Source organism: Phodopus roborovskii, unplaced genomic scaffold, assembly GCF_943737965.1.
Source record: "Phodopus roborovskii unplaced genomic scaffold, PHOROB, whole genome shotgun sequence".
Lineage (NCBI taxonomy): Eukaryota > Metazoa > Chordata > Mammalia > Rodentia > Cricetidae > Phodopus > Phodopus roborovskii.
Window position 1 is genome coordinate 10,722,123 of NW_026126547.1, and position 27,472 is coordinate 10,749,594.

The 27,472-nt window shown below is 36.9% G+C and overlaps 1 protein-coding gene across 2 annotated transcripts; it reads right to left on the bottom strand.

The window, feature by feature from the left end:
- Positions 1-1,401: 1,401 nt before the first annotated feature.
- On the bottom strand, positions 1,402-14,727 carry Etaa1 (ETAA1 activator of ATR kinase). Of its 2 annotated transcripts, XM_051200570.1 has the most exons (6): positions 14,393-14,727; positions 13,401-13,529; positions 13,098-13,174; positions 10,126-10,238; positions 7,910-9,885; positions 1,402-1,839 (listed from the first exon to the last, which is right to left on the bottom strand). In XM_051200570.1, the coding sequence occupies exons 1-6, from the start codon at positions 14,622-14,624 to the stop codon at positions 1,709-1,711; spliced, it is 2,658 nt and encodes an 885-aa protein (XP_051056527.1). In that variant the 5' UTR covers positions 14,625-14,727; the 3' UTR covers positions 1,402-1,708. The 2 variants fall into 2 exon arrangements, with proteins under 2 accessions (XP_051056527.1, XP_051056528.1); XM_051200571.1 differs by lacking the exon at positions 14,393-14,727 and having other exon boundaries at positions 13,406-13,528.
- Positions 14,728-27,472: the final 12,745 nt, after the last annotated feature.

Below are 27,472 nucleotides of genomic sequence, written 5' to 3' on the forward strand. Positions count from 1 at the left end.
GAAGACAGTAGAGTGGTAGCCTACTGGACTAACATCCACCATCTAGGGGCGCTTTTACAAAGTTTCTATTAATGATAAAGAAATCACTTAAAAGAAATGAATTCTAGTGAAGACAGTTATGAGTTCCAAAGCACTAGGCCAGTGTAAAAGGATGGGCAGAATGACTTAAAATCACTCCACAGAAAAACAGAACTGGGGGGGGGGGGGGCAGAGGGAGAGAAACTTAGAACAGACTGAAGGCTTGCTAGAAAAGCAGTCTCCTCACTTTCTTACATAAAAACTTGCAGCATTTATTTAGGTCTGCATAATATACTCTTTGGTAAATAATACAGAACAGCTAAAATGTACTTAATATATATAAATAACATCTGAAAGATGACACATACTTAATAACTACCAGATTGTCACAGCTCAAAGATACCTGAACAGTAGTGAACACAAGAAGGGTGTTTCATAGATGTGCTTTTCTTCATGTCTCCCAAAAGTCATTTAGAAAAATACAAGCATCCTTACTGCCATATACCCTCCTCTCTAGTTAAGGCTTATGTTACTGGCTCATTTTTTACAAGACAAAAAGGGGCAGGTATGACACAGAGGAAAAAAAAGTGAAGTTAATAATTAGAAGGAAAATTACAATAATAAAACGACTAAGAATAGGAAGTTTGACTTTGCCTCTTTAAAATAAAGAATGTACACACATTTTAATAAGCAGTCCTTAAGATGGTTTAGAATATATTTTAGTGTTAATGCTCCTTCAAATTATTTTAAATACTAATAGACTAAAGCAAATTATGTAACTGTTTAGATGTTCTGAAAAATCAGTACTAACATAAACACAGGTTTAATTTGTCTCTGACTTTGAAAGTAACATTATGTGTTAGTTAGGACACACTGGCAGATACCTGTTCTCATAGCACTGAGGAGTCTGTGGCAGGAGATTCACTGTTAGTTTGCAGCCATCTGGGTAACAGAGAGAGTTCAAGGCCAGCCTGAGCCATATAGCAAGCCTCTGACTCAAATACATATATGCACAAAAAGAAAAAGAACAGCTTGAATTGTTCTAACCTATAAGATAAAGAAGCTAGATCAGATGGGTATTTCTGCTGATTCTAAATGTTAACGATATTTATTACTTAGCTATTCCTATTTGTGTGTCTGTATGTGTGTGGCTACACCAGAATTAATGCCAGTCTGTGTTTTTTCTTAACAGTGAAATGTTTTCAAATTGGATCACCTTTAGAAAAGTTAAGATTTAAACCTATTTCTTTAATTACTGAAAACAGTAATTAAAAAAAAAGTTCTTTACTTTTTAGCAAGACCACCAGCAATATGAAATAGTAATTAAAAATTGTCAATGTGTAAAAAGCATTAAGTAACAGAAAATGATACTACACACCTAAGTCATTGTTTAGTCATTTTAATCTGTTAGAAGCTTTACAGCTGTCTATTTTTGATGCTCAGCTGCTATCACATGTAATAAAGACAAGTACTTCCCTCTGTATATACATAACTATTAACTTTTCCAAAACATATACATAATTCACATACATCTCCAAGAAAGTTTCATTTTCCATTGTAAACACTGATTTATTAAATAATAAAGAAGCCCATGCTTTATAATTCAGCATTAAATTTCTCACAGAGAAATCAAGAACGAAAGTCCTATCACAGATAGTTATTAATATGAAACCGTCTAAGTCAAATTTCATCACAGAAGTGAAATGGGAGCTGGATGTGCAGGAGGCAAAGCCAGTGCTTTTGCCTGTCTTCGAACCAGTGCTTCCTGCCTTTTTTGTTGAATTTCCTCAGGAGAATACTTTCTATTCCTCTCTTCTTCATCTAAAAATTAAACAAAGCACAGGGATTAATCTTACAATGTATCAGTCATCCTGATTATGATATAACTTTTGCCGTTTCATCACACTGGTTTGACTATTAATACAACCATTACATACACAATCACATGTACACACATAATAGAATGTTCTATATCAGGAGGATGCCAAGTCCCTGCTCATACCCACATTCCAATAAAAACTTTAAGTTGATTAAAAGCTGGTTTTTGAAGACTTAGCAAACAGTGTGACCATCTATACTATGACTATATAAATCTTTAAACATCAGATTTTAAGTGATACAAACATTGACAGTAAAAACACTATAAATTAAGCTATCATTCCTTCAGATACAGCTGAGAGTGGTGTGTCATGGTTGCAATGCCAGCTGTCTGGAGATGGAGGGAGACCCAGTGAACACTGAATTCAAGGCCATCTTGTGCTACACAAGACAGTCTTAACAAAACAAGAAGAAGGGAAAGCAAAGGAAGGGATAACAAAAAACTATGAAGGGAAACTGAATAGAATAGTAACAGGTACTTTTCTCATTAAAATGGTCACAAAGTTTACATTTCAGTTATCAGAAAAAGATAAGAGTGATATGAGTGACTAAATGAAATCACTCACATCAAACTGTATGAGAGGCACAGATGCCCATTTGCTCACAAACAAGCACTGGGAGAAGCAGGAATGTTAACTACACCGGGGTTGTTCCTTCAAAGGAAGGTATGCATACTTGTTACCTGCTCAGAAGATGGAGCTGACATGGTAACAGCTACTGTTTGGCTCAAAACCTTAGCATGAACTTGGCAATCTATTTTTAGGGAAATGCCATATGTAGTTATCTATAGAACCCATCTTTATGAATGTCACATGCACTTTACAAAGAGTTTCAATGTAGTCATATCTTAAACATTACTGCACACATGGGATTGAGTTAATAATTATTGCAGGGACCCCTGCAAGACTGGACATTTGTAACTTTTTACACATATTCCTCTTGCTGAAGAAAGGAGACTCAAAATATCATGTACTTACTTCAGAAATAGGAAAGGATAAAAGATTATTTCAAACCAACTCTTCAGATAACTCTGGTGCCTGTCATTTCCTAAGCCAGACTTTAGCTATTTACCATCCCAGAGAAATACCAAAATATATTTTATAAAAAACAAGTTAATCCACAAAGGTATAAAAGAATACAGCCATCTTTTAAAAGTTTGATAATATGGAAAACAATTTCAAATGTATAAAATAACACTATAAAATAAGGACAGCCAAATGCCTCCACATCAGCCTTTCTTCTAATTCATTCATTCTCTCTCATTCATATATTTACAAAGTCAAACTGCTGCACAGTACTAAGCATCCAAGTGTCTTAATTTTTTTTTTACTTTACTTTAAGTCATAAGGTTTAGCAATTGTTATTCTCCATAGGATCGAAAAAGGTTAACTTTTGATAGCAATATGTTATTACAACTGTTCAACTCTACTCATTTTACAAAAACAGGTCGTGTATAATATGTAAACAAATCAGATGTCTGAATGAACTTTATGTATTCATATGATTCACATTTTCAAATCGATATTATTTCCTCATTTATATTTTTAAAAACCATTTAAAAATTTTTAAATATTTTTAATGCACCAGTGTATAAAAAAGGCTGCAAATTTACTAACTCTGGCCTTAAGCCACAAACAGTTACGTGGGTTTTATTTCAAGGATATTCCTTGAAGACTAGGTTGTGACATATCAAAGGGAGAGTGAGTACAAACAATACAAACACTAGTAAGGCCAATATTAGTTAGGAAGACTAAACAGTATCAACAAATCTAAAAGAAAAATTGCTAGGATGAAAGGCAAATAATATCTTTACAAAAAATGCAAACAAGGATTAAGTCTTTACTGGAATTAAAAGTATATGCAATAAATTTATTTCAGAAACCTTACCCAAATAGCTATAGTATATTTACTTTTAAAATAAACATAATATTTATAACAATAATAGACTGACATCAATTTTTACTTAACATTTCAGGACATAGTGGGCTGTAACATGGAAAAAAAAGACTCATTGTTTCAAAATTTGTCTAGCATTTTGAAAGGAAATCTGGTGGTATTTGTCAAATTTCACAACACTGTCTTATACACATTGTCAGGAATGAAAAGATACAATTAATTACACAAGGTTGAGAAATTTGTATAGAATTCCTACTGTGCTATCTAATTGCAAAAAAAACAAACCCAAGCTTCCATCAATATAAAAACAATACTTACTTAACTTGAACAAACATATAATTTAACAAACACTACCTAGACACTAAACAGACTAAAGGAAACCTATAGATACTATTAGAAGTTATAATTTATTAAGGAAATGCAAAAATTAAGCATGTATCATCCAACTCTCTATTAAAATAACTCAACAGGTACAGAAACATATCTTTTTATATGCATAGAAAGTACTTAAAAGACAAAAAACACAAGGACTTGAAGATAAAGTTGAGGAATAATTTCTCAGGAAGTATATTCCAACAGCAATTAAACATGATTGCAACATGTAATACCTCAAAGAAATAGCAAAGCATTTGTAGTTGAAGAGTGGGACTAAAAGCACTTAAAGTCCATTCAATAAAGGAAAGGCATAAATGTCCAAAATCTAGGGAAATACTGAAAGCTAGTAGAAGTAGCAAGTTACATGCAAAGATATAAACCTACCAGAAAAAAGACCACTTTGCTATAACAAAAGACCACTCAGAAAAATAAATAAAAAAAATCAGGACACAGCATGTCTGCTATATTTTAACAACAAAAATTACTCATCAACCATTACTTATACACACATACATAGCTAAGTTATCCTTTGATAACTTTATCTTCAATGATAAACTAAAACAATTTATGACCACTATGTCATCACTGCAGATGATATCAAACCAGCAGTTTTCAATCTTCCTAATGCTGTGACCATTAAATATAGCTCCCCATGTTGTGGTGACTCCCCAGCCATAACTTTTCTTGTTGCTATTTCATAACTGCAATTTTGCTAATGTTGTGCATTGTAATGTAAAAATACCTGTGTTTTCCAATGGCCTTAGGTGACCCGTGAAAGGGTCTTTGAACCCCCAAAGGGGCTGTGACCCACAGGTTGAGAATCATTATACCAAAGGAATATATTATGCATAGATGAAGAAAAAATGAACACGTACAAGAGCTCTAGAAAGAATAAGTTTTAGAAGTGACGAATTTTAATAGAAGAGCTAAAAAAGAAGTGAATTTTAGGAAGGATTCAAGCAGTTGTACACAGAAAATCTTTAAGATGAAGAAAGAAATAATTTCATACTGTGGAACAATCCCACCAAATGTTAACAGTTGTGACTCTCCAATTAGAAGAAACAGACTTCAGAACAGACTATAGAATAGGATCTAAGTATTTGCTGGATCTCAGGAGCTAACACACATAGAATGAAATTGCAAGGACAAAATGAATTTGAAAGCCCAAACAAAGCCATACTGAGAGGGCATAAACAGCTCACTGTGTTTTAATACAGGAAAAATTTATCAGAAGACAATGGTGAAGATTGGGTGTGACAGTAATCCCAACACTCAAGGAGACTAAAACCAAAGGCCTGAAATTTTCAGTTCAGCCTGAGGATGCACAGTGACTTCCAGGACAGTGTTAACCACAGAAAACTCTATCTTAAAATCCAAATTAAAACAACACAAGCAAGAACTTGGGGTCCACAAGATGGCTCAGTGGGTAAAAAGGCTACACTTCATGACAAGAGTTGAAAAGCTGGACCTACGTGGTAAACAGAGACTGAGAAGGTGCTTGCCAGCAAGGCTGAAAGCCTGAGTTTGATCACCAAACATGGCAGAAGAGAGAACTGACTCCTTGAAGTTTCCTCTGACCCCCACACTTGTGCTGTAGCATATGAGCACCCATCATCTTTGTTAACAAGTCAACTTAATAATAGGACAAAGATATCTAGTCAGCAACAAAGGATAATTTTAGTATCATAATATCCCACTTTTGTCAGACAGGTCATTCAAGCAGAAAAACAAGTAACACTGACTTACCTATTCCACAGACCAAATGAAGGACAAATATAGAATATACAATTCAACCACTACAGAAATTCTTTTAGCAACCCATTATATTTCCTCCAAAACACAAGTTATATTGTTAAGTCTTAATAAACACTGCCCCACAAAGAGAGAGGAGGGAAGGAATAATTTCTTCTCCTATCAGATTCATGAAAGAGTGATATCACATCTATATGGGAAAAATAGGTCACTCAAAAAAAAAAAAAAAAAAAAAAAAAAATCAGGAGGACTCAGACCCAAGCAGCTTATTCTCTACAAAGGGCCTAAAAACTTACATTCAAGATGACTTATTTTTCTTTAATAAATGGTGCTTAAAAATTAGGATATCAACATGTAATGTCTCCCCCTACCTTTTTTTTTAAAAAAAAATAAAAAACCAAACTATTATGGATCAAAGGTATTAAAGTAAGATCTGAACTTTTGAGCTACTGGAAATCAGGTACGACTCTTCAAAATACAGGGTCAGGGAGGAGTTTCTGGAAAGAATCTCAACAACTCAGTGGAAAAAATACCTAGCATTCGCAAAAAGGACTGCATCAAACTATAAAATATTTATATAACAGAGTAAATAGTAACCACAGTAAAGACAAAACTTAGATAATGGGGAATATCTTTGTCAGGTACTTACTTACACAGGGGCTAATATTCAAAAAATATAATGGGTTCAACAACTAAAAACCAAGAAAAACCCAGATGACCCAGAGAACAAATGGCAAATTGAATAAGAATCCCAAAACAAGTACAATTCAACAAATTCATACATTAAAAAAACAAGTTCAACATCTTTAACCATGAGGGAACTATCAAAGCTATGCTTGAATTTGAGCTCACTTCAATTAGAATGGTTATCAAGGTGGGGAAAGACAACACATATTGGCAAATGTGTGGAGATAGGAGGAAATTTTATACTCTGTTGATGGGGGGAAATTACATACCTATCTATGTATATATTGGTGTAATCACTAGGGCAATCAGTATAGAGTCCTCAAAAAGCTAAGACTAGTTACACTATTGTTGGCATGAAGGAATCAAAATGAACTTACAATAGATACACATACTTGTATACCATGTTTATTATAGAAATATGCATTGAAAATAGCCAAGTCATATGACCAACCTTATTGTGTATCAATGAATGATTAAAGAATGTAACAACAACAAAATGACATGAAGTATGACTATTTAGGAAGAGGAGTAATTGGAGGCAACAACTATGATAAAGTGATGTTATAAACAGGTGACAGGTGGTGGGGATGCACACCTTTAATCCCAGCACTTGGAAGGCAGAGACAGGTGGACCTCTGTGAGTTGAGACCAGCCTGGTCCAGAGCAAGTTCCAGAACAGGCTCCAAAGTGACACAAAGCAATCCTGTCTTGAAATATCACAGATACACACACACACAAAGTCATAACTGAACATCACTTTGTACAACATAAGCTGATTTAAAGTTTCTTGACATATACAAAACTTGTAAGTGGTACTATCAAATAAAATAATTACTCCAACTTATTATTTATTTATTCTTAGAACGCGAGGCAGGTAAAGGAAAGATAATTCAGGACTTTTCAGATTAGTTTAAGCTTTAGATTTTATTTGAAATATGAGTCATTCACTGAAGATTACCTTATATATACAAATGTTTTCTCATGTGGTTTTAAAAGTCTATTTTGCTTTTTTTGAAGATTAGAATATAAATGGGGACATAAAATTTAGGATGGTAGCAATATTATATGTAAGGTGGACAGTTTCAAGATACAATGTTCTGAGGTGTGATTAATGGAATTTATTGAAGGAATAATATAAAAAACAATTAGAAAAGATGAAATGGAACAATTTTAAAAAGGTTGCATCAACCTATTAATTTTGTCAAAACTTGCACTGAATTTGATATCAGATACTAGTTATACCTTTTAGTCAAAACAAGTAATGGACATTAATACTTTTCAAAGACAGCTATTTCATACATACCTTTAGAAGATGACCTCAAAGACTCAGAATATTTTATTGAAGATTGCTGTGGATTAGCCGCAAGCAACGAATTGACAGTCCCCCTTTTTTCTAAATCCTGAAAGATTTTCCTAGCAGGCGTATTTCCTGCTATACAATTTTGATTTAACTGGCAAAGAACCTGAGGATTTTTGGTCTTAAATGTATATTTTGAAAACCTCAATGTTTTGTTGTCATTCTGAGTTTTATCTGATAAGGTGTTGTGAGATAGTTGATGAGTACTGAACTTCGTATCTGTAACAATTTCTGTGCTCACTCGACCCAAACTAACACTCAAACTTGAATTTCCTGCAAGGACATACTTTGAGCCATTCACCTGTATTGGTACACGTTGATTATCAAATGAATTCCCAGAGCACACAGACAAATTTGTTGTAGCATCCAAAATATTGGGGTCATCTCCGCATGGGTCTCTCTTCTCCACTTTCACTGATTTATGTATCTGGGAGTTACCTGTTAAGGATGGCGGCACTGACAAACTGACAAAGTTCCAATGTTTAGAAGGCACTGACTGGCTTCCTTGTTTAGATGCAGTACAGATATTTCTGGATCCCTGTCTAGAAGTGGTATTTACACTTTCTGACTGCTTGCTGAGCTTGTTCTCTTGCTGAGTTAGTCTTTCAATGTCATCACATGCCTGATATAACAAATCATCATCTACGTCATCTGCTTCCCAGGTTGTCTCTAATTCACTGCATGCTTTAACCATTTCACTGGCAACCAAGGGATCATTCCAGTCATCAAGGGTAGAACTGAACTTCAATCCATTAGTCTGATTTATGTTACAAATACTGTTTTCTTTGTCCAAGAATACAGAACCACGGGGGGCAGTGTCAACAAATGCTTTCAAAGGCGTATTTACACTGAATCCATACTTTTGTTCATTAGGGTATCTTGTATGTGAACCAGAATTGTCACAAGCACGCACATTAAACGTACACTTACTACGACTATCTTCTTTTTCTCTGTTAAGATTAGCAACATCAACACAATCTTCATCTTTAATGTTATTGAAAGGTTTCTCAACCCTCACTTTTTTTCCAGTGAATGTTAACTTGCTTGACTCATCATCACTTAGATGTGATAAAAATGTATAACTTCCAGAATTTCTTAGTTCTCTGTTACATTTCTTTGAAGGATGATCCAAAGTTACTTTTGAGTCTCTTAACTTTCCACCTAGATGCATATTTGCTCCTGAAGTGATTGTATCATTTTTAGCAATAACAGTACAAATCGCCTTCTGACCAGTAACTTGGGCAGTTGTGGAAGGAGAGAGTTCAAGCATTTCAGCATTCTCCATTAGGAAAAGTTCATTGCCTAGTAAGCTCTCCCAGTCATCCTCAAAATCACTAGCAGTCAACCCATCAGGATGTGTATTAGATGCTCCTGGCTTCTTAGCACAGGGAGTCACACATGATTTTTGCAGTAAGGCAGTCTCTACCTGAGGGGAAGGTGATATTGGAGTTTTATTTGGCAGGTTTTCAGTGAGCAGAGTTTCACTAGTAATGATTTCCTCTTCTATTAAGCTACTTTTCTTTACAAAAGTACTTTTACTATTCTTCAAAAATGCATCTGACAGATCTTGGCTTAGCTGTCCACTACACATCTGAGTGGAGCCATCAAAAATAGCATTAAGGGCTGCTTCAACATTATGGTCAAAGGGTTTCTGATTGCTGTCTTGCTCCTTTGCCATAGATATCCTGGTGTTTCCTTCCACTTGCTTGTTTACTAGAGCACAACTGATTTCAGGAACTTTATCATTTGTTTCCATCTGTACAGAATCTTTACGACTGTGTAAATGTCCCACTTCTGAAGCTGTCTGGAAAAAATCATGATTCCTCCCATCTTGCTCTTGAATCACGTCAAGTCCTTCCATATTTTTATCAAACTGCTTAGCCAATTTCATAAGTTCTTTTTCTCGACTTTGTGTTTTTGACCTATTAAAGCAACAATGAAACATTTTAATTAAAAAGTTAAGAATTACTCAATTATCATTTTGTATATTTTGATGTGACAAAAAACATCAAAATTTTTAACTCTCAGAAAAGCATGTCTTTAACTACAGAATTTTACATATCAAAACAAAAATATTTACTATTTCAGTTAATTCCAAAACCTACAATGTTAGTAAGAATATCTGCCTCGCTGAATTATAAGAAGGTGCAGTCTGAACTCACTTTGTGAAGCCGATTTTCACTCTTGATTTTTCTTTTGCTATGCTAGGAGTACAAGGAATAGCAGTGTCACCAATCCACACACCCAGCATGGAGTTTGTCACTGGCTTCTCGTCCTTGGGAATAGGGAAGAAAAAAGAACATAAGAGCACCGTAAGTGACCAATTCCCCTTCCCCAAGAAAAAGGAGAGGTTCAGATCAAGGGTAAGAGAAAGAATTCTGGTGATATCACTGGCTGTATATATACTCCCACAAGTAAAGAGAAATATTCAAGCTCTAATAAATACTCAATTAACATTTATAACAACCTGGGTTTGATCTACATTCCCTATCAAGTGCATTCTGGTGTTATATACACATAAAGGAACATTTTATAAAAGGAAAGTAACATTTCAGTTGTAAAATACTCAAAAAAAAAAAAAAAAAAAAAATAAGTACAACCATCAGAACAGAAAATAAGAATATATTCAGAATTCTTTCTGTAGTGCTAATTCTCCATTTTTTTTTTTCTTATCGTCACTTTAAGAACTGAGAGCTCTGCCTTGACTTAAATTGAGCACAGACAGAGTAATGTCAAAACTGACTACAGATTTTATATAGCAAAGTCAAGGCTAAAGCGAAGAATGGGGAAACAGAGAAACTTCAAGTAGGATCTTTTTGCCTGTAATTTTCAGTTCCTTAATCACAAAGACAGTTACAGAATGAGGATTATTATAAAGCAGCAGTTCTCAACCTGTGTATTGTAACCTTTGGCAAACCTCTATCTCCAAAAACATTTATGTTTCATAGGAGTAGTAAAATTACAGTTATGAAGTAGCTACAAAGATAAATTTAGGGGTGAAAGTCACCACAACATAAGGAACTATTTTAAAGGGTTGCAGCACTAGGAAGCCTGAGAACTGTTACAAGATCAGACTAGGTTTAAAAATGGCCTTATTACTAGACTACAAGTTATTCTAATTAGAGCTTACAATTTATCATTGTGAGTATGTAATCACACTGGGCCAGGGAGATGGCTCAAAGAGTAAAAAAAAAGCAAGTTGTCCTCTGATTGTTGCAAAGTGTGTGCCTGCATGTACACATCATGAAAGACAAAACTTTTAAAAAAGGAAATGCCACTTTATGTTTACTTACTTGAAGGTTTTGGTGAAAACATTTCTATAATTTGGAAATGGATCAGCAAGTAGTTTTCTTAACGCACACCCAACTTTACTTAACTTTAGGTTTGCAAAATAATAATGTCAGTTCATTTGACAGACAGATATTTTCCCATTTGTTTTAACAACACTCTTTCAAGTAACATTCTTAATGATTTAATTATGGAATCTGTCCACTTACAAGTAAATTAAATTTATACAAAGTTTCAAAAAGTCATGACAAAGGTACATGCCCACTCAAGTTTATATACCAAGAATCCTCTATATATTTATGTACTACTTGTAAAAGCTTCTTTTAAATGTACAGGTTCCTAAGAAAATCCTTGGTGCCATACAAGTTGTCAAGTCCTTCAACTGATCTTAATGAGCACACTGTATAGTTATAGAAATGAAGAAAGATATATCACCTTAAATACAAGGTATGTTATCACTAGTGAAAATGGGATGACTGTCGAATATGCAAGTGCACATCTTAAAAACTGAAATCTAAAACCATTAGGAGGAAAAGAAAGGATTTGAGAATAACTAAGAAAACCTCAAATATTTGTAATTATGAGTATCACACTTCTCAAAAGATCTTAATGCTGCCAACAGTCAACCTGCTTTGAGAATACTCAGTAGATGATTGAATAAACTAATTCCAATGTAGTGTTCAGCGACTCAAGCTACTACTCGTGTGAAGTAGCCATTTCTTCACAAGAGACGCTATTTCCAGCCCATTTAGTGAAGGCACCAACAGTACACTCAACATTTTATCACCAGTCTGGTCAGCCCAAACCTATTATTTTCTGTGCTTCTCTGATTTAGTTAATGATTTACTGTTAACCTACAAAGTAGTAATATTATAGTATAAACGTACTTCATGAAATTAAGCATTGATATCATGAATCATACCAAGAGAGTGGAAGGAGAACTAACTCCTGCAAGTTGTCCTCTGACCTCCACACATGCTGTGGGCATGCACACACATGCACATATGCGCATGTATATGAGAGCACATGCATGTGCATATACACGTGTACGCACATACTTTTAAAAAATGTAAGAAGAAACTATTTAAGTAAGGAAAAGAAAGAAAAGAAACTCAGAACAGTTGATGTCAGGTCACACAGAAAAGGTTGCATGAGGCCTCTATCTAAACTGAGAGATCTCTCTAGTTTTAAACTGTGTCTTGGTGATTTTATAAATCACTGAAAACTAGTAAGAGCAACTGCAATAGGAGAAATATGTACTATAGACAGTCAACACACACAACTAAAAACTGAAATTTACATTGCTTGACCTATTATACAACTTATTCAAAATACAATGTGGAAAATGCAGCATGCTGGCAAATACATTAAAGAAAAATACACAATTGGTCAAATCCTACTCCAAGAGAATTAAAACAAAATAACTACTTGTATCTGCAGGTTCCACATCTAACCAACAACAGACTAAACATATGGGACATATACAGACATTTTCTTTTTAATATTCCCTCAACAGTACTGCATAACAAATAACTATTTTGTTTAAGGAATACATAACCTAGAGATGACTTAAAGTATATGGGGTGGGCTGGTGGCATAGATCATGATAAGAGCACTTGACTAGCAGAAGTCCTTGGGTTTGAGCTGAGGTACCAGGGAAAAAATGTATGAAACTTCAGAAGCTGTAGATTTGGGTGTTCATTCTATAATTTGTACCATTACTCAAGACATGCACTCAGAAATAGAAAGGCTAACTGTAACCTTTGTTGCTCTAAATACATTATTTTGAATATGAGAGGAGACAAGCATGCAATGTTTCATAAACCATGAAACTTGCTGTCTTTACCTGAGGAGCAATACGATTGACAATATGTGAAATCTCATCAGTGTATGCACTGGAAATATGCTTCTTTCTTCCCTTACCTACAGAAACAGATATTTGCATAAATCTTAGGCCAACAATTTTAAAATCAGTCCTTATTTTTAGAAAATGACTGTAACTGATGCAACTTAAATCACTCTGCACCAAAGTGCAAATTAGAGAGAAAGATTCTCACTGTATTAAAGTTTCCGATGTTACCCCACTAAAATTTTACAAACACTAATCCTTTAGCAAACATTTAACCACATAAAAATCTTAACAGATTACCTAACTGTTTGGTCATGGGAGAATTCTGATCCCAGAAGATATCGTTCTGTCCATCTGGATCATTCGGAGAACTGAAGGCACAGGACAATACGTCTGTTCTCAGAACTCTCGTTGGTGTCTCATACTTTCCTGTATAGAATGACAACTGTCACATTTTAAGCATAACTTCACAAAAGCCAAAGTCAAATAGCAGGTTAAATTAATTTTTATGTCCAATATAAATCTTGTCTCTTAAAGACTTTAACCATAATAGAAATGTCCCCCCCCCCCAAAAAAAAAGCCATAGGCCCAAGAATGATAGCACCTGGTCACTGAGTTACTAACCTTACAAGCTTTACTGTTAGGTATATTGCAAACCTCAAAATGTACCCAAACAGAAGCCCTCAACTCTTTTAAGCTCCTATCAACTTTACTCCAATTTTATACTCTAATGAACTACTCCCCAAAACAGTGATTTGCTCCTAGTGTCTAGAGAAGTTTTTGTCTAGAATAACTTAAGTTTTTACGATTTTATTTCCTTTCTCAGATTTGTTTTGTCATAGCAGAGGCAGGCATGGTTAACAGAAGTTGTAATTTAAGAAGACACTCCCAGAAAGATTATGAGTTGGCTACCTATTTGCTTAATAATCTTCAAAAAAATCTAACTCCAAAAGTTATCAAAAAGGAACGCGCCATTGGTTTGCTATTCTAACCGGATGTTATTCCTAGCAAGTTCCGGGAGGAAACAGCTTTGAGGTGACCCTTTAGCAAAACAATGCAGAAATAAATAAAAAGATAAACAAATAAAGCTTAGTTGCCCAATTGCCCGAGGTTGTTCAAGGCACAGGCCCCGCCCAGAACCAGAGTCAACCAGAAAACAGCCAAGGCCAGTTCAGGGGACAACGCTCTGCAGCCCAAGGCTCCCGCCGCCGCCTACGGCCGGGCTGCGCTCCCCGCCCCCTCCTCACCACCGGCCACCCCGGGGCCGCGCTCCCCGCCCGCCGTCCCCTCACCTCCCGGGCTCCACCCGCCGTCAGCCGCCTCCTGGCGCTGCTGCCGCCGCAAAGGCCGCGCTCCCGCCCTGCAGAGCCGGGAGTCGCGGGGCGCCCTGGACCAGCGGGCCTCCGTCTCCAGCGCCGGGCCGCAGTCCTCGGCAGCCGCCCTGCGCGGCGTGCTCCTCCTGGCAGGGCTGCCCGCATGCTTCCTTCGCCGACTCATTCCGGTGGCGCCCTCCTCCAGCCGCATTCACATTTTGCTGCCCGGGAGCTGTGAAACGGCTCTGCAAACAGCCTGCGCGCCAACAGACACCGCCATCTTTGCAAGCAGGGCGCGCAAAAGACGCGGCCGCTGATTGGCTACGTCTGTCCAGGGGCAGGGTTACGAACCTGACGGTGATTGGCTGCATCGGGTTGAGGGGAGGGGTTTCGGAGGTTACCTTGAGTGCTAGCGGCCAAGGCAGTTCCAGCTAAGCAGCTTTCTCTGTGGAAGGTCAACTTTCAGCTGCATCCGGTTTAGGAGGAATTGCAGAAGTCTTCTCTGGGCAAGTGGTTGGGGGGAATATGAGCCAGTGAAGAGACCCAACTTAATAGCATATTCTTACTGAATTTACAACATACATTGTCTGGTTTAGTGTGTCAGCCTGACAGAAGCTAATCATCAGAGGAAGGAACATCAGTTGAGGAAATGTCTTGATGAGATCTAGCTGTAAGGCATTTTCTCATAGTGAAGGGACTGCCCTTTTTTTGTGTGTGGTCCTGGGTTATATAAGATGGGCTGAGCAACTAGTAAACAGCTCCCATTTGGGTTCCTGACCTGTTTGGGTTCCTGTCCTGACTTCCTTCAGTGATGAACCGCAATGCTGAAGTACAAGCCAAATAAATAAACTCTTTCCTCCCCTTCCGTTTTGGTCATGGTGTTTCTTTACAGCAATAGAAACCTTAACTAAAACACAACTTAAAATATATATTTCCAAGATTCATATGATGACATTTTATTTGATAATTTGAGAAAATAAAGGATAATAAAGGATATGATGTTGGAGGGAATAAAAATGACAGCTCATAGATGCGTTGTGTGCACAGAAAAATCCAAATGTAGGAAAACTTACTAATTTAATAAACTAACACTGGAAATTGTACGTGGAAAAAAAACTATCGTCTCAATGAGAATAAGACTGCGTTTAATTCGAACAAAATAATTATCATGATAATTATGGCTAGGGAGCCTTGACTCAGATTGCTCTGGAAAACATGTTTCAACATAAAAGTATTTACACAAGCTTTAACAGTCACAGAACAAAACAGAAAGGAAGCATTTCTCAGGCGCTTTCTTAGGGGCAATAGGAGATTGGTGGGTTAGAGCAAAGCAGGGGATAATTCTTCCATGGGCTTTAACTAAGAATAGTTCATGACATCCTTTCTTTTTGGTTGATGGAAGTTAGTGATCTGCTAATAATGCATTCCTAAGGTTTTACCTGATAGACAACAAGATGTTATGCCCAACAGAGAGCTAGGCAATTTGTGGCTAGTTAGGACCCTAATGATAGGGGAAAAGATTATTTGGTTTTTACACCTTATCACAAAGTGTGCCTGTGTCTTTTTGTTTTGTAGCGCAGTGTGTGCACTCCTTATATAATGCAGCCTGCCCTTGAACTCCTGGTTTTCCTGCCTCATCCTTGCCAGTGCTAGGATCACAGGTGTAGGTCCCTAATTAGTCAGCCTTTTAAAATCAACGTAGGTATGACCTTTTTCTTTCATTCTCAATACAAAGTGAAACTCAGTTGTGCTTTAATAGATTAGTAATGAACAAAATTTTAAGTTTTAAGAGAATATGGCTTGCAATAAATCATGAAATTAAAGTGTGCCAGGTCTACAGAGAGAGCTATAAAACACTTTGAAATAAATCAAAAAGCAAAATAACCAAAGGTTCTGCTATGTTCGTGGCTGTGTCACTGCTATTACAGGCCCGGTTCTTCACAAATTTGTCTAGTGTTGGTGCTGATGTCTTGGACTCTCAGAACAGGGTGATGCAGCAAGGGAGGAAAGATTTGTTCTAAGGTATATATGTAAGTGAAAAAGGAGAAAGATAACCAAGAAGTTCTTGGTCTCTTAAAAAAATAATGAAGCTGGATATCACCCAAGTGTCATGAGTTAGGGCAATTAAGAGTTACAATGGTATTCCAGTGGTGAGGGGATGGATAAATTAATGACCAGAACAGAATAAAAAGCCCTTCCACAGGTTTCCACATAAATACAGACTTAAAATGTGAACCGTATAAACATTAACAAAAGGACTTCAGGAAAAAAATATAGTACAGCCAGATGAGGTGGTGGATCATCCGTGTAATCCTCCCAGCACTCAGAAGGCTGAGGCAGGAGGATTGGGAATTTGGGGCCATCCTGGTTACACTGAATGATTTTGTCTCAAAAAAGAAAAATAATAAGTAAAAAAAAAAGTATACGTGTGTGTGTGTGTTGAATGTATAGACATAGTTTGCACCAGTATAATTCACACATTTAACAGAATTCAAAGGTATGGTTTGGGTGACATGTTTGGATCAGGAGACCTCAGGCTCAGTGAGTAGATTAACTTGAAGGCATTGTTGAAAGATGATGGAAATAGGAGATGGAGCCTGTTTGGGAAAAGTAGATCAACGGGGACATGTCTTTGAATAATGTAACTACTGTGCCCTTCTCCCCCCATTCATATGAAATGAACTATTTTGCTCTACCATGTGCTGCTCCCATGATGTTCAGCCTCCTTCCTCCAACAGTCGGAACCTGCTAACTATGACTTGAAACTATCAGTCAAAAATAAAGCCTTCCTCTTTTAAATTGTTTCTCTCTCGTATTTTATTAGAGTAATGAAAAGTCTAATTTAGGCCTATATATAAAATGTATTAAGAATGGCTTGGTAAGGAAATAGAAGGGGCCCTGATTAGAATAGAAATGTATAAACAAAGGTGCTCAATCAGTCAAATGTTAAAGATCACATTAGAACACCTAAAATTTAAAAGGCTGACCATGCAGGAATCAGGAAAAATAAGCTATCATATTCCACAGGGAATGAAAGCATTTTTTGGTCAAGCAGTCCCATTGAGAGGTAATGCAAGGGCTTGTGTATCAGAATATATCTACAGGATAAAAACACTTTTGAGAAGTTACACTCCAAGTTATCTTGTGGGTTAATTCCCCAAAGTGAACTGAGCAACAATAGAAAAGACTCACCCCCAGTCTTACCTCCATTCTATGTAAGTACCATATAAATCTCAGCAAGCAAAATTCATTTGTTCAGCATAGAGATTTTGATTACTAAGTTTAACTTCATGGGATTTAGAGTCACTGTGCAAACAAACCTCTGGGTTTCTGCTATGGCTTTTCTAGATTGTGTCAATGGAGATGATGGAAGACTCACTATAAAGGTAACTCCATTCTTTAAGTCGGTGTCCTGGACATACATAAAGGAGAAAGCAAGTTGAGCACCTACAGTCATTGCTCCCTGCTCCAAGGCTGCAGATGCAATGTGTGTCTGCTTATTGTCATCTCAGTCCCACTATGGTGGATGGTATTCTTTCTTAACCCATGCACCACAATAAACACTTAGCTCCTTAATCAGTAGATGTCAAAAGTGTTGTCACAGCAGACAGAACAGTTACTAATTCATGAATGTAAACTTCAATGTTGAAAGTTTAAAGAGAGATCTCAGAAGTGGTTGTCTTAATGTCAGAATAATGGCCACTGTTCAGGTTTGAATGCAATGTGTCACCCACAGCCTGTGGGCTTGAACAGTTGCTCTTCCCCTGGTTCTTCAGGGAGGCTGTAGAGCCTTGAAGAGGTGGTGCCTCGCTGGAGGAAGATAGCTGCAGGAGGATGGGCTTTGAGGCTTATACCTCTGCCCCTCTTCCAGCCAGGTCCTCTGTTTCATTAGCCCACACATCCACATGCAACCCTTGCCAGAGACAGGGGCCACAACCTGCCATTCTCTTCCTGTCAGGTACTCTCAAACTACTAGCTCAAATCAATTCATCCTCCTTCATGTCTTTTCAGATATTGTTCACAATGATAAGAAAAGTCATTAACAAGGTGGCTTTTGGAAGTGAGAAAAGGAAAATGATTATAAGACAAAGGTCTCACATGCTTGTTGCCTTCATTTCACTATCAAAAACGTGATCATCTTGAAGCATCTCATTAAGTTCTGCATTTTATTTTACATGTCTGTCCACAAATCCATTGTATTTATCAATAAAAATGTTCTAACTTTTAATCTAAAATTCGTAATTCCCCAGAGGAATTCATGCATTTCTTTTCTCTTTGTAACTGTTGCTGCTGATGTTTGGCTGAAGTTAGTCCTAGATCGATGTTTGAACCTCAGTCCTCATCCTTAGACATTTGTGCCCAGGATAATTCCATTCTTTTCCCGTCAGTCTTTGACCTCTTCCTAAGATTTTCATTTACTGTGACAATGTGTATAAATGGCATGTTTGACTTTGACTTCATTACTTGCTCATCCATGTGTCTAATTTAGCAGGATCAATGCTTCTCGTAGGGATCGCTCCTGCTGCCAAACTGATGAAGGATTCTAGAAGCACATATTCTCAGTGGCTTAATTTACAACCTTCTGATCCAAATACCCAACTCACATTTAGAAAGTAGTTAAAAAGTTACATGGTGGTTTGAGCAAGAAAGGCTCCCATATGTTCATTGTTTGTTTGGGTACTTGATCCCCACTTGGGGATTTAAGAAGACTTAGGAGGTGTGGCCTTGTTAGAGGACATATGTCACTCGGGTTGGGCTTTGAGGTTTCAATCTGAATTATGTCTCTCTGCCTTGTGCCTGTGGATCAGATGTAAGCTTTCAGCTTCTGTTCCAGCACCATGCCTACCTGGCTGCTGACTCCCTGTCAGGATGGTCATGGACTCACCCATCCTCTGGAATTGTAAGCCTCAATCAAGTCTTTTATAAGGTGCCTTGGTCACAGTGTCTCTTCAAGACAATAGAAAAACAAATAAGACAAATTCCAAATAATTTGATGACACCTAAAGGAGTTAGAAAAGTATGTCAATCCCTTAAAACTTAATATCTCACAACTGTCTAATTTTTATACTGTTCTTGTAATTAAAAAAAAAAAAAAAACAACTAGGATGGCCATACTCTGTTATCACTGTGTGGTGGGAAACTGTCACTTCAGTCATACACAATCTCGTATAGTTATAAGTGGTTTTCAAATTAAATACCCTTCTTGAATTTAATTCCTAAAATAAATGTAATGCAATTATTATACAAATAAAGTGTGTTTTAAATTTTGTATTATTGTCAAGGTGCCCATTTGTGTGGCATATGTATTTGCATAAGTGCCACAGTGCACACGTGAGGTCTGAGGACAAGGTTGTGGAGCCGGGTCTCTCATTCTGTTTCACATGGGTCCTGAGGTTGAACTCAGGTTATCAGCTTTGCCCAGCAAGTGCCTTTACTGGCTGAGCCATCTTACTGGAACAATCAAATGGTTTTGTATGAAATACAAGCTAAGTTTAGGATATAGTTGAGCACACTAAGATTCAAAACTACAAAATATAACATTTCTCTACAGTTGAATAGTACACACACACACACACACACACACACACACACACACACACACACATATAATATCTAATTTGGGATATTTTTTAATAACAAACTAAATGTTTTGCTTAGTTTATATAGCGAAATAGTTCATAAACATGATAGTGATTATTAATCTGTGTTCCTAGGGAATCTTCTCTGCCAATGATTCCCACCATATTCACATTACAATCCTATTATCTCAAGGATCAATGGCTAACAGTGAGTAGCATCTGTTTCAAGAAAAAGGCAACAGAATCAATAATTCAATCATAGTTATATACAAAAAAAAAATCTTTTCTTCTTTCAACTTTGTTAGAATGTGTCTATTCAAATCCTACCTGACCTACCTGCTTCTGTTTAGTGGTCCCCCCAATTATATCAGTGACTGTCAGGATTCAGTGGGCATCTCCAGAGGAGTTTCTGGTTCTTGTGTCCAAGAATGAATAATTGGATGGAGACATTTGAAAAACAGCAAAGCATGAGAATTTATTAAGAATGAATACATTTCCAAGAGTATGGAATTGGGCCAAAAGCAGTGGTGAATTTAGGAGCTCAAATATCAGCATTGTATAGAGAGTTGACTTTTCATGCATAACCCATAGTTGACATTGGCTGGGAGGATCTCCAGTTTTCCTCTTTGCCAACAGGTTTTTCTTTTCTTATTTATTTCTATCCTTTTTTTGGGGGGGGGGCTGTCATGGAACTAGCTCTATAGACTACGCTGGTCTCAAACTCACAGAGATATACCTGCCTCTGCTTCCCAAGTGCTGGCAGGGGTTTTTCTTATATACCAACTGTATAGCCTTTATGTAAGGTATTCTGGACCTTCAAGAATTAGCTTTCACAAAACACTTTGTACTTTCTTTGAACCTCTATTTCCATTTTGAAACAAACCTTTATTTCTGAACAAAACTACTATCTAAAATCCCAACTCAACTAAAAGTGTCTCCTTTTCTCTTTAACTGCCTTACTAAAAATAAAAAATATATTTTGTAACTAATATTTGTCACAGGTCTGTTTAACTTGACAGTTCCTTTCTGCCTTATTTAGAAACTGTTTCTGTCTTAGTGGCCTACTGCAGTGAAGAGATATTATGGCCACAACAACTTTTATAAAGGAAAGCACTTATTTGGGGCTGGCTTACAGGTTCATAGGTTTTAGTCCATGATTACCATGGCAGAAAGCCAAGCAGCATGGTCAGATATGGAGCTAGAGAAGAAGCTGAGGGTTCTGTACCTGGATGTAAAGGCAGCAAGAAGAGTGAGCATTGGGACTCACTTGAGCTTCTAAAACCTCAAAGCTCACCCCCAGCGACATACTTCCTCCCATAAGGTCATACCTACTCCAACAAGACCACATGTCCTCATGACGCCACTCCCTACGGGCCTATGGGGGCCACTTTTATTTAAACTACCATAGTTTCTTTCATTTTTAAAATCTAATACTAGATTTATTTAGCTTATTTTGAATGTGACTGTTTTATCTGCAAGTACATATATGTACCACATTCATGCTTGGTGACTGCAAAGGTCAGAAGAGGGCACTGAAGCTCTGAAACTGGAGTGTCAAATGGGTATTAACTTCAGTGTGCTGCTGGTCCTCTGCAAGAAAAAAAGATGCTCTTAACTACTGAGCAATGTCTCTTTCCCAAAAGAATCTGTCTCTTAATAAAATGATGGTAATTTATTGAAAACACATGAAACTGCATCTGAAATACAGGAAAGACATGTGTGTTAGAGTTTCTATTGCTACAACAAAACACCATGATCAAAAAGCAAGTTTGGGAGGGTTTATTGGGCTTACACTTCAGCATTGCTGTCCATTATTAAGGGAAGACAGGACAGGAACTCAAACAGGGCAGCATCCTGAGGTAAGAACTGATGCAGAGGCCATTGGGGGGAGCTGCTTACTGGCTTGCTCCCCATGGCTTGCTCTATCTATTTTTATAGAACCCAGGACCAGCAGCCAAGGAATACACCACCCACTATGGTCTATGCCCTCCCCCATTGATCACTAAATGAGAAAATGCCTTACAGCTGTATCTCATCAAGTCATTTCCTCAATGATGACTTCCTCTGATGACTCTAGCTTGTGTGAAGTTGACACACAAAACCAGCCAGGATAAGATGTTAAGAATCCCAGAGAAATGCCTGCTTTCATTACTCAACAAATACAAATTAACCAATTTGTCAGACACTAAGTTCTGCTCTAGCAGACCCATGAAAACAATTTTGTTACAAGTGTTTTCTTCTCACTTGTGCCTGTAAGACAATTGAAAACAAGAAAAAAGTCTGGCATCTCTGCCTTCATTTTGTACTTGTCTCATTTTCTTTTTTTTTTTAAATATATACTTGCATATGTAAATAACTTAACACACAGAGTTAAGTCATTGCCTCAGTCCTTGGAGTCCAGGAATAGCAGCACTGGGTAGTAGGACCACTCTCCTGATGAGGGCACTCCAGAGCTGGGGACAATGATCTCCTGAGAACCAGTTCATCCCCTCAAGTAAATGAGATTTCTTATAGAAACAGAACTGAGATAGCAATCATCTAGGTAACACCCTGACCAAGGCTACTACTGGTTATATAAACCTTTTGCTTTTTCTATTTAAGTGTAAAACATATGTCTGTATCTCAGCTGGATCTCCCCCACTTGCTTCCTTCAACATGGCCACATTAATTAAATCTCTGTTTTCATTGTGTTCTCTTTCATTGGCAAGCTTAACCTATGGAGGCTGGCAGAACCAAGAGTTTTGTTCTAAAGTTCCAAGTATAAACTTAAAAGAATTTAGGTCGTCTTAACAGTTTTAATAAATGTAATCATTCACCTGTCAGCCAGTTGGGTACCATGAAAGAAATAATACAAATGTAAGCACTTAGATATCATCAGTCTTTTAAGTCCCCTTTCTCAAATCCCATCTTACTCTTGGTAAATACCATTGCTCTAAGAGTTATATCGTCTTGTCTTTTCTTTTCCTTTTTCTTTCTTTCTTTTGTTTTTTTTTTTTGTGTTGTGTTGTGTGTGTGTGTGTCTGTGTGTGTGTGTTCTCCAATTTAGTAGGACCAGGCAACTTGTTTTCTTAGTCCCTGTATTTGTGCTACTGAGTATGTTGGAGAGGTTCCTACCCTCACCATCTGGAATCTGTAGCCATCAGCTGAATTTTCACAGACAATAACAAACCATCACTGATCAGTTCCTTCTCCAAACTAGAGATTCCAAATTTCTACAACTTTATACAAGTTCCATTTCCAGTCACATTATTTCTTAACTAAAAAAGTTTGGCATTGAACTTGAGGTGAAAATGACCTGTAGCTTTTACTTAAAACTTTGAAGGAAAGCAGGGTATCATGGTTTACAGCTGAAAAATACTTTTCATAGCCTTTCCAACAGTTAAAGAGGTCAAAATTATACCCTTAGCTCAAAGTAGCAATCTATAGGTGTAGCTTAGGGAGAAAACCTTTAAAAGATAACTGGCTGTTCACTGTGCTTCTTCTTGATGGACAGATGAAATCACAGAGCCCATCACAGAATCCTAAACCCACTTTCTGAGATGGTAGACAGGAAAATTCAAGGAGGGTGATTCCCAAAGTGCCAAATAACATGAGACCCAGCCTGGGTAACCTGGCTCAGGGCATCCATCCATTCTCCTTTGATGGACACTATTTCTGAGTGTAGTTCCCAAGACTGGCAGCATTGGTATCACTAATAATTGATTGGAAATGTATATTCTGATAGCATTCTATTGTCACTGGGTAGAGACTCAGAGTAGAGCTAGCTATCTGAGCTTTGATAATGGTGCAGCTAGTTTTTATGATTCTGTAATATCTAAAACATGACCTTCCTAGGTTTCCTAAAATCCATGTACAAATTTTTAAATGTGTTTTTATGCAGATGTCTTGCTGAGACACTGGGCTAACTATTAAAACATGTGACATTCTTAGTCTTACTATGTAAATGGCTGGTGTATAAAAGATTTTGTGTAACAAAATGAACTGTTAAAAATGTATCTTGTAGCTGGGCGGTGGTGGTTCACGCCTTTAATCCCAGCACTCAGGAGGCAGAGGCAGGTGGATCTCTGCGAGTTTGAGACCAGCCTTGTCTTCAAGAGCTAGTTTCAGGACAGCCTCCAAAAACACAGAGAAACCCTGTCTCAAAAAAACAAAAACAAAAACAAACAAAAAACATATCTTCTGTCTATTTTAAACTTCTCAATTCTGTGGATAAACTTAGACCTGAACTGAGAGAAGCCGATGCTGTAGGTTAGCAGTACAAGTGAAGCCAACCAGTAGAGTTAAAGGGAAAGAAAGCTGAGGGTGGGCATGGAGGAGTTCAGACATCAGTGATGAGGGGCTTTCTAGTTCTGTCACCTTTGAAGTTGAGGTTGTGACTGTCAGTAGGAGGACAGAGGACGAATAGAGTACCCAGTTCTAAAGTGGGCAGGGGTAAATTTAAAGACAGTACTTTCTGATGATACTACTCACCAGTAGCACTAACTGCCTTCAAATTCACCAGCCATTTCTGATAACAAACTCCACCTGGCCTGGATGCACCTGTGAGTAGTAACTGGGGTGCTGCGGAAGAAACTGGAAGACACATTTTCATTTGCTGCTTTAAGTGAAATTGTAGGGAAAAAAATGTTAAAATTCACCAGCCCTAAATATCTTACTGTAGGTTAATAAATAGAATTTAGTCATCATCTGTGAGTTTTTGCTTTTATGAATACCAGAAAGATGACCTCATTTTGAAGCTTGTCCCTGAAACTTTAAAGAGCAGAATTCAATCATTCATTTGGTTACCATAACTCTAACTTAAAACAGTCCTAAACTACCCCCAGGACTATCACAAATTTCTTTATTTCTTATCAAAAATCCCAAAATTTAAATTTCCTTACTACTCTTTAACAGTATTTTCATTATCCAAGCAAAGGGCATACTGAGAACATTGGAAAAGTTCTACATGTGAATAGTTCTTTTGGTAAGCAGTTATTTACACTGAATGCCTGGCCAGTGTTGAAAACGGAGTTTGGTTGTTTAAAAATAAAATCACGTATTAAAATGCATTAAAGATTTAAATAACACCATGGATTGATTTGAGTGTAAAACATTGTATGGAAAAGAAGCCAGTTAAATTACAAAGCCTATATTTATATGAAAATTGACACCACTTTTTCAATTTTGTTCCAGTCTTAATAGAAGGTTCCCTTTGTTGGTGTTTTCCTATCTTTTAAACTGCTGGGGAGAATGGGTGTTTCATTTCACAGAACTGTAAAGGATTCTTTTGGCTTTACTCTAGTACAGGTAGCCTACAGGACAAGGCTGGCGAGGTGGCTCAGCAATTAAGTGCCCTTCAGCTTTTCCAGAAGACCATGCTTCAGATCTCAGCATGCCCATGTCACATCTCCCTGTCACTTTAACTCCAGGGGATCCAACACCAATACTCTCTTCTGACTTTGTCACATACACACATACACACGGGAGACATGTAAACACCTAAATGAAAAGAAATCTTACTTTTAAAAATGTATTTTTGATTAGTGTATGTGTCTCTGTGGAGATATATGAACGTGAGTGTAAGTGTTCATAGAGGCCAGGCGTATCACAAAATCCCATCAGCTCATATAGGACACTTCAGAGCTATCAGAGATGGCCAGCATGGAGGACACTTCCACTTAGATACATCTTGATTTCTCAGTGTCTTAATACAAGGATGTTATCAACAGGGCTCATTGATATGGTCTTTTGATCTTATTCTGATGGGCAACCGGGAGCACTGGTGGTAGCCTGCATTTTTGGGGGGTGGGAAGGAGTGTCTCTTATTTTTCTGACCAACAGCTCGTAGTATCCCACACTCTGGGCTTGGAATTTTATGTGATTAATTTTATCATTTTAATGATGCATTAACCACTCATTCAGGAACTTGGTATATATATATATGCATATGCAAGCATGTATGTACATGTGTATCTATCCATTTACCTCTGTAGCTATGAATATATGTATATGCATACATAATATACATATATTGATAAGCATACATACATAAGACAGAGAGTCTCACTATGTAGCCATAGCTTACCTGGAACTTACTATATAGACAAGAGAAGGCTGGGCACAAAAATGGCAGAGATTCTCCTGCCTGGCTTTCTGAGTGCTGGATTAAAAGACTTATAAAGCCTCCCTATGGTTTTTCACATGCATCCCTACTTTGGTTAACTTTTTCACTGAGTCTATCTCTGTTATTGATTTTTCCATTTTCCTATTATTAGGAAAAATTCCAGCCCTATTACAATAGAAAGCACTTCTTAAATAGCTCATTAAGACTCTTCCTTGCTAAAATAATCATATTATGATAACAAAGCAGTGATATAGTCGGTAGACTATATCAAATGTCAAGTCCATCATTAATATAAGAGGATGATGGGATGCCCCCAGTTGCCCTACACTTTTGATAACTGATAGACTGCTGCCTCTTCATGCAAATAGATGAAGAATAACTTTGGAATTAGGGAAGGAAGAGAAGGAGTTAACAGTTCAGAAGACAATTACTTTGGAAAACAGTGATTTTTGACAAATGCATCAGATACCTTAGAGTTGAAGGGCAATGAAGCTTTTTCTTTTTTATTCTTCTTTAAAAACAAGGTACCCCCTCCACACGCACAATTTTTTGTTAATGTACACCACAATGGATTTCATTAGGACATTCCTATTCTTTGTTCATGTTGGTCTTTGATACCTTCTTTCATTATTCCTCCCCACCCATATCTGCTGTACTCCATCATGCCCTCCAAACAGTCTTGAGCCAAACCCTGTTCTATCTTCCAGGTTCCTTTTCTTACAGTTTTGGTTCAAATGAGTGTTAGTACAATTCATGGATATACTTCTTAATTCATTCCTATTGCTACAGAGACATTGTAACTTACCACCCCCAAAGCTAAGAAATATTGTTTTGCCTTTACTCAGTGTATTTGTTAGTTTCAGTATTTTTATAGATTTAATAAACATTTTAATTAGATGCTTGGAGAATGTAAAGTCAAATTTTTGTAAATACTTGCCAAGAAAGTTAAGATCAGAATTAAAGTGGAAACTTGCAATATACTTATACAGACCACTAAATTTATTGTACTTTTTCTTTCACTTATATTATGTAGCTTTTATAGAAAATGTGGTGCTGTGGCTTCCAAAGGGACCCCTCATTGGCTATGCTACAGTTCTACTATGTATGTTGAACTGGATGCTTTAAGGGAACGAGTACTGGCCTTGAATTTCAAAGATAAGAATTTTAGTCTGTATCTATTAGATTCTGCAGTACAAAAATATATTATTTAATTTTTCTCAACTTCAAAATCTTCATGTATGAAATGAGATTAATAGTAAAATCTTAATGGGTTGTGAGACATAAGGAGAGACTATTTAGAAAATTCAACATGAAGTATACAATTGTTAACAAAAGTAAGTGTGGTCCATGTTCTTATGGTACTTGATATCAAAGGGG

Excerpts from the sequence above, each read along its gene's own strand:
- Etaa1 (XM_051200570.1), bottom strand. The coding sequence starts at position 14,624 with ATGCGGCTGGAGGAGGGCGCCACCGGAATGAGTCGGCGAAGGAAGCAT. Across the intron at positions 10,239-13,097 it reads TCAATCGTATTGCTCCTCAG|GACGAGAAGCCAGTGACAAA; the intron begins GTAAAGACAGCA and ends CCTATTCCCAAG. Across the intron at positions 9,886-10,125 it reads GTGAAAATCGGCTTCACAAA|GTCAAAAACACAAAGTCGAG; the intron begins GTGAGTTCAGAC and ends TTGCTTTAATAG.